The sequence below is a fragment of the Euprymna scolopes genome, chromosome 37 (genome assembly GCF_053919585.1).
Source record: "Euprymna scolopes isolate OS-2025 chromosome 37, ASM5391958v1, whole genome shotgun sequence".
Classification (NCBI taxonomy): Eukaryota; Metazoa; Mollusca; class Cephalopoda; order Sepiida; family Sepiolidae; genus Euprymna; species Euprymna scolopes.
Genome location: NC_136518.1, coordinates 49,194,643 through 49,207,464, shown reverse-complemented (window position 1 = coordinate 49,207,464; position 12,822 = coordinate 49,194,643). Strand labels below are relative to the sequence as shown.

At 32.0% G+C, this 12,822-nt stretch overlaps 1 protein-coding gene across 6 annotated transcripts in view; it reads right to left on the bottom strand.

The window, feature by feature from the left end:
* The window catches only part of LOC145261151 (uncharacterized), a 1,211,790-nt gene that overhangs the window by 800,289 nt on the left and 398,679 nt on the right, over positions 1-12,822 (bottom strand). For 2 of the 6 annotated variants that reach the window (XM_080119453.1, XM_080119458.1), the window contains exon 1: positions 10,432-12,671. The exons of the other annotated variants lie outside the window; for them this stretch is intronic. In XM_080119453.1, coding sequence (XP_079975579.1) covers positions 10,432-10,448 — 17 coding nt within the window. In that variant the 5' untranslated portion in view covers positions 10,449-12,671. Of the gene's footprint in view, positions 1-10,431; positions 12,672-12,822 lie in introns of those variants that run through there. 6 annotated transcript variants of the gene reach the window in all.

Here is a 12,822-nt window from a genome sequence, read left to right as displayed (position 1 = left end):
GTACTGGTCTCCCGCTTTATGTTTTTTTTTTAAATCAGAGATTTGTTTCGCCCAGGGCTTTTGGGGGTCCTCTCCACTCCACACACATATCGAAATAAAGATATACACGTACACATACAAACATGCATACAAACAGATGCACGCAAACATACATACGCAAGAACAAATACACATGACAACATGCACATGCACTCATACATTCATGAATACACGCATGTACATACATATGCACACACACACATACACGTACATGTAGAATATATATGACGATAATGATGGTTGTTACGAATAGGTGAATTCAACATGAATAAAAGAGTAAAACAATCCCAAATACACAGAAGATAGGATAGAGAGACGTTCGCTTCGCTCGTTGTACAGTACATACATGGTGATTGTCACTTCTTGACAGAAGAAGACCATCTTTCCCTTGCTTTATTGTTGATTACTCAATTATTTTCATGTATTTTTGAAAAAAAAAATATTTTATTTTTTATTTATTTATTTTTTATTATTATAATTATGTACACATATATACACTTATACACACACACATATATACATGTGGAGATATGATCAAGAATGCATCAATTCTTATTTTCTGTGCGAACGAAGGTGGCTCTTCAGACCAGCCCTGCTTTTACACAGTCTGTTGCAAAGGTCACACTTAAACTAGAGATTGAGGGATGCCAACTGGTGCTGCTCTACTGTGGACGCTCATATGACGCTTTAGACCTCCACTCGATTTACAGACCACAGAGCAAACAGAACATCTGTGCCCTGCAAAGTTTACCCCATCAAAGAAAGATTGATCTCCATGTGAACGCTTGTGGCTAGCCAGGCCAGTTCCGGATAAAGTCATTTTACCGCATAAATCACAGGTGTGGTTCTGCATGAAATCCTCCGACAGACCTGATATATCTGACAGATTTTTCTTCCGGATATCACGCTTCATTTTGGCATGCTCATATTTTTTCTTCTAAAAACTATCACAGCCATGATATACTAAGGAGCGCCACTTTTTACGATCATTGGAAGCACTTTCCCAACTGAACACGTCAATACCAAGAGCTTTAAGATTATCTTTGATGTTATCCTTAAAGCGTTTCCTCGGTTTATGTTGTGGACGCTTTCCTTGTGTAATTTCACCATAGAACAGGCGCTTTGGCAATCTATCGTCGTCCATCCTTGTCAGATGTCCAGCCCACCTCATCTGGTTGCGTATAATCAACTTCTCGATACAAGGTACACCAGCCCGCATGAGAACATCCACATAAGATATAAAAGTGCTCCACCTGATGCCCAGAATGTGTCTCAAGAATTTCTGGTGCACTCTCTCCATGACTTTTATGTGTCTACCATAAGTTGTCCAGGCCTCAGAAGCATAAAGCAGGGATGGTAAAATACAAGATTGATAGACACTGATCTTTGTATGAATAGTTATACCCCTATCAGACCATACTCGCTTCTCTAAGCCACCAAAAGCCTTAGTGGTACGCTGTATCCTATAGTTGACCTCAGCATCCAGGGTTCCATGACGACGACGATGATGGTTGTTACGAATAGGTGAATTCAACATGAATAAAAGAGTAAAACAATCCCAAATACACAGAAGATAGAATAGAGAGACGTTCGCTTCGCTCGTTGTACAATACATACATACATACATACATACATACATACATACATACATTTATGCATTGGTTACTAAAAATTTTCGACCCAAAACGATGAAAACGCTTCCTCTATCTCTGAGTACCCTTTCTGTAAAATTTCAAATGTTTAGATCAGAAATTGTCTGAGTAATTTGGTAGAGACCGCAGATGTAAATTTTTTAAAAACTTTGATCCCTATTATGACCCCTTAACATTTATTGTTTTGGACTCAAATCAAGTTATCAAGTTAGATCCATGTCCAAGGAACCTATATCTAAAATTTAAAGTGTTTAGACCCCAAATTGTCGGAGGAGTTTGGTAGAGTTCTCAAAGGTCAAATCGTTGAACGTTGACCCCTTAATAGCCCAATGTCTGGTCGAAAACCGATCACATAGATTTTCCCAAATCTCAGTACCCTGTATTTCAAATTTCGAGTCTGTAGTAAGTATACTTTGATAATTATGTTTCAGTTTGAAGAAATATGGTATAATAAAATTATGAGCGCATAGAATGGAAATATGTCACAAAGTTTAACAAGGTTTTTTAATATAGATCCACAGAATATTGTGATAAGTGTTTCAGTGTGAACAGGTATGGTATAATAAATTATGGGGTTTATCTATTTTATTTTTACCTTCATCATATTTTGCTTTGTTTTTGATATCCCCAATTTCGAAGCTATCTCTTTACAACCATTCCTTTTTATAACATATCATACTTTCATAAATCAGAGTCCATTTTCTGTAGGCTGTTTTTGAACCCAGTCAACGACGGGTACTTTTGCTAGTATATATATATATATATATATATATATATATATATATATATATATATATATGTATGTATAATGTACATATATATATATGTATATATATATATATATCAGAGAGAGAGAGAGAGAGAGAGAGAGAGAGAGAGAGAGAGAGAGAAAGAGATAGATAAATGTGCATGTGTATATACACTAGTGATGGGGCGATTCCAATATTTTTCTTGATTCCAATGCACTTACCGATTCCGATACAATTACGGATGCTGATACAATTACCGATTCCGTACTTAATTCCCGATTTCGATACATTTACTTATTCCGATTCTTGATAAATCTATAAATATTTAACTATAAAATGGTTGTTTTTCCCCGATTACCATAAAAACACATATCAAATGTGCATATATTTTCTTAAACGTAAAAACTCAATTGTGTGGAAGGGTTGGATCTCTAGATGTTAGTTTTACTGGTAGTACAAGATCAATAAATATTTGTTATTTTATTTTTACTCCTCAGCTGTGGAAGACTTTTTTTTTTCTTAAACAAAATCAAATAAGAAAATATAATTGAAGGAATCATTTTTGGTATCGGAAAATCGACAATTTTTCCCCCAGATTCCGATGCCGATTCCGATACCCAAAAAAGTTTTGATTTTTCCGATTCCCGATTCCGATTAATTATCCCAACACTAATGTACCCACAAGTGGGTGAGTGGAGGGTGGGGTGTTTCTCTATACAAAAAAAAAAAGAAAAAACTTATGGAAACATCATCCAAACAGAAAGCGTATTTGTAACTTTTTCGAGAAAGACAATGGAAGTATTCTACGCTTGAGCATCTACCATTTTTCTCCGGTTCTTAGACAGGTTCCGAAAAGGAGTATTCAATCTAATAGCTGCCGCCCTATCGAGATAGTTCAAAACATGTCCTATTGCCGCAATGTTGCATCTCTTGGCCTGTTTTACAGGTACTTTAATGGAATGTGCTCTGAGGAACTCATAGCACTTGTGCCCCACCCTCGACGTACATATTCCCGACTAATCCGACAAGCCTTCCACTCTAATAATTTCTAGACTTTGGAATTCCCTCACTGTTTCTTGCTTCCCTTACTATACTTACACATAGAATTTAAATGTAATACAAACAGACATCTCGCTGCTAAACTCCCCACATAATCCCATGTAGGCCTGATCCCAATAAGTAACTCCCTGGGTTTAAACGTCTTGTTTCGGGTGGAAAGTATAAAACAGCAATCTCTAAATAAGGGTTTCACGAACTTCAGGACACCATGGAGCACCTGACGGGGCAAAGTTTTCTTTCACAGAGCACTAACAGTATAATTTCTAAAATAAATAAGAAAAACATTCATTTCAAATTTTAATTTGTACTTGCTCATTAGTAGGACTATATTCTTTTCCTTGTTTTGATTCTCGGGTATATATCCATTGATATCTTTTATGTTTTTATAGAGACTGATATGGTTCTCGGTTGATTAATTGTGTCTGTGTTGGATATATACTCGAGAGTAAAAACAATGAAAATAATATGCTGTTGTCATAGTGCTACTAATTAATTGTTCCTATTTGTTATTTTACTGTATTTTCGTCTTTACAACCAATTTTTTTTTGTTGTTGTTGTTTTTGATTAATCAAAAATTGTCGCATTTTTTGTTAATGTATTTTTTTATTTATTTTTCATGGACCACCATGTTTCATATGTGTTTCCTGTAAAAAAAAGCAACAAAAAAAGCAAAAAAACATTTTTTAAAGCCAAAAAAAAGCCAAAAAAAAGCAAAAACAAAAAAAGAAAAAAAAAAGCTAAAAAAGCAAAAAAAAAGCAAAAAAAAGCAAAAAAAAGCAAAAAAAAGCAAAAAAAGCTAAAAAAGCAAAAAAAGCTAAAAAAAGCAAAAAAAGCAAATAAAGCAAAAAAAGCAAAAAAAAGAAGAAAAAAAAGCAAAAAAAAACAGCAAAAAAAGCAAAAAAAAAGCAAAAAAAAAGCAAAAAAAGAAAAAAAGAAAAAAAAAGAAAAAAAAGAAGAAGAAAAAAAAAAAAAGCGAGCAATAAATAAACATCTGCAGTCATTTAATTTTTCCATGTAAAGCATTTGGTCTTCTTTAAGAAAGAGCTTGCGGAGCCCCTCATCCTCACTCATGGAAGTTTCGGGAAACCCTGCTCTAAATGACCCTTTAAAGAAGCTAAAGGGCCAAAACCCCTCTTAAAACTTAATAGGTTTCTTTCTATTTTATAAAAGCTGAACATGTATAGAAGGAAAACAAATGGAAATGCTCCCAAATCTTGACTTACTCTTCGATGTACCAATCCCCATGTGACCCCCTCTAAAGGGGCTATTGGACAGAGTAGCCTAATGGGGGGATGCCCCTTTCTCTTCCCTGCAACCTCTTTCCCACAGAAGAGACGTTTCGAGCCTCTCTCTGCTTTATCCTACTTTCCATGGCAAATGCTCGTCCGAGCTCCAATCTATTGTCCCCCCCTCGCCAAACTTTCACGAAAAACACTCGTCTAGTTGAAACCACTATGAATAATTTCCCCCACTCTTTATCTGTGCCTAAACTTAAACGTTGATTCCATGAACACAGTTTCTTTCTTAGAACTGCACACCCGTGGAACTCTCTTCCGTTTACCTGCTTTTCAGCTGACTACAATTTGGTCGTCTTCAAGTCAAATTAAGCATTCTAATTTACCAAATTTCCACTACTAACGATTACTACGATGTTATCCCATTGACTACTGTACACTAATTAAATATTATCCTCGGGTGGCCTCCGGGCCTTGATAAGTGGTGACTCCTGTGTAGAAAAAAAAACACTTTAAACCTTCAAATACAATTTTAATAAACTTGAAACCATACGTATAAGATGTGATTAAATGATTTAATTTTTGGCAAACCTAATCTTTCGGTAGCCTGGAACATCTCGTGCAACCAGGAGTGAAGAGAAAGAAAAAAAAATGGAAAAAGAAATATGCTTTACTCTGCAAATGGGACGCTTCCGGTCGAATATAAAAGAAGAGACTGGTTTTTCAAGAATTGGATTTTGGACTTGACTATTAAATGTCGAGTTGTGGCAGCTGTGCGTCGTGTTTTGCAGTTGGGAGGTTTTTAATAGTAGAAAACAGAGTGCTGGAAATGTGGTATCGTTGCCTCTTGATTTTTTTTTTTTTCACCGCATAAGACACTAGTTCAGAGATTTTTTTTCAAACATTTCGGTTCCTTCTGACTCTTTTAGGCCCGAAACGGTTGGAGCCGTATTATAAAAGAAAGTTTTATGGTGTTCTAGCATACCATGTTTAAGTTTTGCTGGGAGCTGTAAAATCACTTTCACTAATAACCTTTAGAAAGATTAGAATCCCTCCCACATCAATCTAACTCGGGCATGCATTTTAATCGCTGCGGACACCCTGGGGTAAGTTGTTCACCCACACACTTATCCCACCACACGTCACACTACCCGAACTCCATTTTTATTACACCTTTCTACCTTTTTTTTATTTTGCTATCTGTTTCTTCTGACTACACTATCACCCTACCCTATCAAACGACTCAAAGTCTGTCTACAACAACCAGGTCCTTTGTATGACTACGTATAATTATATCCGGCGGTGAGGATAGCATCCCAATGTGCCTTGAAGAATGTGGATTTATGCATTAGTTGTCATTATTCCCAGATGCACGTTGATTCCTGAGTGATAGTTGTGCTGTGTTTTACGGCATGTCAACTGGTCTCTGCTGAAATATGTTTATGCATGCGATTAATTTGTAACGCAATTTTTAATAAAAACTAACAGGCCGCCTGGAGTTGCCTGGTCATAAAATACGCTTAAACATGATATTTTCATTTATGCAAATTTCATATATATATACTAGCAAACGTACCCGTCGTTGACTGGGTTCAAAAACAGCCTACAGAAAATGGACTCTGATTTATGAACGTATGATAGGTTATGAAAAGGAGGGGTTGTAAATTTGGGTTGAATTTGGGGATATCAAAACCAAAGCAAAATATGATGAAAGTAAAAATAAAATAGATAAACCCCATAATTTATTATACCATACCTGTTCACACTGAAACACTTATCACAATATTCTGAGGATCTATATTAAAAAAAACTTGTAAAACTTTGTGACATATTTCCATTCTATAGAGGTCAGGAGCGGACGAACACCCCATAATTTTATTATACCATATTTCTTCAAACTGAAACATAATTATCAAAGTATACTTACGCAGACAGATATGAAAAGTCTTTATTAAAGTTTGTGCCTATTTGCATTCTATGGAGGCCAGGCGCGAACGTAGACCCCATAATTTCATTATACCATCCCTATTTAAGTTAAAACATACTTATCAAAGTATTGTTATGTACATCTATATCAAAAACACTTGTAAACGTTTTTTTTGTTTGTTTGTTTTTTTTTAATTTTTTATTTCCATACTTTGTGGATCAGGCACGAACGCAGACCCCACAATTTTAATGAACCACCGTTCTGCCAGATCAAACATACCCATTCCTGTGTCTCGATACATCTTGTATCATTATATGTAATCAGTTTTTTAAAATAGTCAACCATATAGGAGCCTTTCCGTGATCAGACACACACACACACACATACGCACACACGCACACACACACACATGCAGCTTTTATATATATATATATATATATATATATATATACTATAATATATATATTAACTATAATAGTATATATATGTACATATATATATACTATAATAATGTATACATATATATACTATAATAATGTATATATACATACACGTATATATATATACTATAATAATGTATATATACATATATATACTATAATAATGTATATATGCATATATATATATATACTATAATAATGTATATACATATATATATACTATAATAATGTATATACATATATATATACTATAATAATGTATATACATATATATATACTATAATAATGTATATACATATATATAATATAATAATGTATATACATACATATATATATATACTATAATGACGTATATATATACATACATATACTATAATAATATATATGTATATATTACTATAATATATATATATATATATACACACACAAATCAATATATGCATATACGTACCCATATGAACACACAAATATACGTAAAGCAGGGGTTTGTCAGGACAATCTGCATGAGGATACTTTTCCCGAACTTAATATTCAAAATATTCGCGACCCAAGTTAGATCTCGCTATGGCTAACACAATTGCTTTTTATCTCGCTATGGCTAACACAATTGCTTTTTATCTCGCTATGGTTAACACAAATGATGCATCTTCTTTAAGTGGTGCTGCCTATTGAAACAGCACTAAGCTTGATACTTCACCAGATTAGATGAATTCTTGTCCCACAATCCAGTAACACCAGGAGACCACAAGAAACTTTAATCCCTACTAGACATTGCTCTCGAGTGTCTAATATCTCTCTACAAAGGGTTTGTCAGGTTAACCTGGCATGAAGATAGTTTTTCTTCAAGTAAACTCTGACTAGATGTTCAAAATCACTCGGGCTATGACAACAGCATATTCTTTTCATTGTTTTGACTCTCGAGTATATAATCGACACAGACGCAATTAATCAACCGAGGACCACATTACTCTAGATATAAAAGCATATAAGATATCAACGGGTACACACCCGAGAGTCAAAACAATGAAAAGTATATGCTGTTGTCATAGCCCTAAAAATCACAAAGCAAACTCGCAGTGGCTATTAAAAGGGGATGAGGATGAAAAACGGGGAGTGTTGGTAGAGGAGGAGGTAGACGACGGGGAATAGAGGAGATAAGATGAAAGATGAAATAAGATCGAGAAACATATATGATAATCCAGGCTCCTCTTAACCGGGTAGAGCCTCTACTATCTTATGCAGTAAGCAGATATTCTTTTTATCTAATATATTTATCTAATATATATCTATACATATATATATACATATATCATACATATATATATATATACATACATATATATATATGATACATATATATATACATACATGCATATATATATACATATATACATACATATACATATATATATACATATATCATACATATATATATATACATACATATATATATGATACATATATATATACATACATATATATATGATATATATATACATACATGCATATATGATACATATATATATATATACATACATATATATATGATACATATATATATACATACATGCATATATGATACATATATATATACATACATATATATATGATACATATATATATACATACATGCATATATATATACATATATACATATATACATACATGATACATATATATATATACATAAATATATATATGATACATATATATATACATACATGCATATATATATACATATATACATACATATATACATACATACATATATACATATATATATATATATATATATATATATATATACACACAATATTAGCAAGGAGACCCGACTTGGTCCCGGATTGAATGAGGATCAACAAATGATCCCCACTTCCAATACTTTTGTTGTCATTGAAATCCGTGAAATCGCCTATTTTTACAACCAAACCATTGATCGCCTACTTTAGTCGGGGACACACAGCGGCGCACTAGCTTCACATGCCTACTCACAGTGACTCACTCCACCATACATTCGAGTCTACATTGCACTGTAGAGAACCTATTTTTGATTTTATAAAATATTTTTTATATATACCGACTTGAATTAAATTAACTGTCTTAAATGCAAGTGTAATGTTAGGCAGTATATGGGGTGTAAATTTTGGTCCAAATTTGACTGTCCCTTCTTTAATCGGATTTATTTGATTATAGATTTTCGATACTAAAAACCTATCCCAGACAGATATTTGTTCAAGTGAATTTTCAATAAATAATTCCAGCCGTTTTACAATCCATAAAGAACTTGCTCACAGGCAGGGGCTTTTATATGTGAGTAGAGATTATAAAATATATACGTAATATATGCATTATATATATATATATACCCATATAAGAATCTTTATATATTTGTTTTTGAATGTCTTTTATATATCTTTATATATATATTCTTTTACATTTTATCCAATTTATATACATAATATACGCATATACATATATATACACACATATATATACACATATATATACATATATATAATAAACGCATATATATTAACTTTGCCCTATATATATATATATATATACACACTCACACCCATATATATATATATATATATATATATATATATATATATATATATATATATAATATTGATATATATATATATCCATGTATATATAATATAGATATATATTATGTATAATATGGATATATATATATATCCATATTACTTTTACTACAAGCATAATGTAGGCATATATATATATATATATATATATATATATATATATATATATATATATATATATATATATATATATGAACTTACAAATATTTACATATAGGACGGATGTCCATATTTACATACACATGCATACACATAAATAAATCATAGGTATGCTTAAATAAACAAAGTAATATATTTGTTTTGGAATATCTTTTTTCTATCTTTTTATATATATTCTTTTTCATATTGCAATTATATATATATATATATATATATATATATATATATATATATATATATATATATGAGCGCATGAATAAGAACACTATTATATATATATGTGTGTGTGTGTGTGTCTGTGTGTGTCTGTCTGTGTCTGTGCCTGTGTGTTCGTGTGTGTATATGTGTATGTATATATATTCATAATATAGTTACGTTTACACGCATGTACATAAGATACGCATCTATACTATACATGCGCATAATGTAAGCACACTTGCATAACTATACATATATATATATATATATATATATATATATATATATATATATATATATATAAATACATACATACATATAAATACATCATATATGCATAAGTGATATCGCTATATACACTCACCTTTTTGGCGTGTTCATTTCTTCTTATTTTCTTTCTCATACGACGAGAATCATTTAATGTAATCCATAAACGGTCCGGGTTTTTTGTTTATGTTGTTTCACAGTACAATGCCACAACTTTTTTTTAGCTGGTCACGGAGGATGAATTATAGAGAGATGGTACGGTAGAAAGTCACCCCGATTGATTTTTTTTTTTTTTTTTTTTTTTACTATATACCGTTCTTTCTTTTTTTTTTTACTATATTTTTTGTATCCTTTTATTTGTGTTGCTTTAGCGTTTTATTACTATTATATTATTATAAATATGAATTTATAAATATACAAATATTTTTTTTTAACTATAGAGACCCGAAAAGTTAAGGATATGTGCTTTTATTTATTCATTTTTATTATTATTATTTTTTTTATTTATTTATTTATTTTTATTTTATTTTTTTTATAATAGAAAAAGCTCCAGCTAAAGAATTCTTCTGTTCTGGGTGAACTGAGAACTTCTATCAACCAACTCCGCGCACCGCACCGGCACCGGCACCGCTCGTTTCCAAGTTGAAGGAGACAAGCTAAATTATGAAACAAATACACAACAACAACAAAAAATAAAACAATTATATAGCCACCCCGGTCGGTCAGACGTGCCACGCCCAAGATTCGTACTGGCTTATTCTAGCCTCTAGAAAGTCGGATATTTACCTCCATTGTTTGATCTTTTATATTCCAGAAGGAGGCTTAATTTGTCTCCTTCGAAGAAATTCACAATAGTTTTGATAAATTTCTTTAAAATATGCGTATATATAAATATTCGTGTCTTCGTTTATATAAATGCTTTATTCACAGACGAACTAGTAGTGATTTTAAAACTAGCAAGTTATTTTTAATATCGAAATTGGTTAAACGCGTTTTTCATATCGGAGACAGAAATGGTGTACCTGTGTTTTTGTTACGTCAATATATGACGCACTTTGAAATAGCTAGAACGTTGACTTTTACGCGTATGTGCGCGCAACAGTAGGTATAATTTACCTCTTTTAAGGGATTAGTCTGCTCCCTTTTTTATATACTTAAATCCTCTTTTTTTTGTTGTTAATAAGTACGTTTTTTTGTTTTGTTTGTAATGTTTAAATTTAGCTTCCAACTAAAATTAACATTTTTAAAAGATCTTTAAAAATATTAGTCGCTAAAACGAAAATGGTTTTATAGTTTTCAGGTGCGTTGATAACTATATTGGCTAGCATGTCGTATATTCCACGTGTTTTTGGTTTGTATATATATTATATTTTTAAAGTCTTTTTTTTTTTTTTGCGTGTGTGAATCTGGCGAGAGCGAATTTCTTTTACTTCGTTTAAAGCTAGCCAAAAGAATTTTCTTTTTCTTTTTTTTTTTATGTTGTTGTATATCCGACTAGGGGGGGCTTCGTTTTAACAACACAGAATGAATGAAGTTTCGAAGGCTCTCAAACGCATTTACGCAAATAAAAACATACCGAGTGACTGCATTATTGCGTGGGAGAAGCTAGCGCGTTGTGAACTGTGTACAAGCAAACGAGCGAGAGAGAAAGAGAGAAGAAGAGAGAGAGGGGGAGTAGGGGTACCGACTCGCTTTTCTTGTTACAGGTACATTTTCTTGGCCGGGCAAAAAAAAAAAAAAAAAAAAAAAGAAAAGAAAAGAAAAAAGTAAATAAAAAGTTTCCAAAATAACGGAGTAAGTCTGTCTGTTTATCAGTCATAAAACTAACCTTCGTTCGTTCGTTTATTTATTTTCTCTTCTCCTTTTCGTTAGATAGTTAGAAAAAAGAAGAAAGAGAAGAAGAAGAAAGAAAAGAAGAAGTAGAAGAAGAAGAAGAAGAAGAAAGGGAGAATTTTATTTTTGTGAAAAGAAAGACAAGAAAGAAATTCTAATTCAATGGAATAAGGAATGCTCCCCCCCCTGTTGCGTGTTGCGAACACAGAAAAGAAAAATGCAAAGTTGCGCTAAGTCAATAAAACTTTTTGGTGTTTGTTACGATGCAGTCGACAGATCGATTTTAAAAAAAAAATATGTTGCTATAAACAAAAACAATATGACATACTTAATTGCTATGCCGAAAATAGTAATATATCCAACAATTACGAAAAATCATCGAGTAGAAATTTATTTCTAGTTAAATGTAATATTTACGGAAAATTTGGTAACATCGCATATTTCTTAGGCGTAGGCAGTAGGAGGCTACGCACAGGGGACATAACTCCAAAAAGAATATTTTAGATAACTTGTGTCATGGTTGCAGTATGTATTGTCTATAGCGATAGACATTTTTTTTTTTTTTACTAAAAACAAAATAGCAGTTGTTCTATTCGATGGTTTTTCGTAATTTTGGGATATATTACTATTTTCGACATGACAATTAAGTACGTAA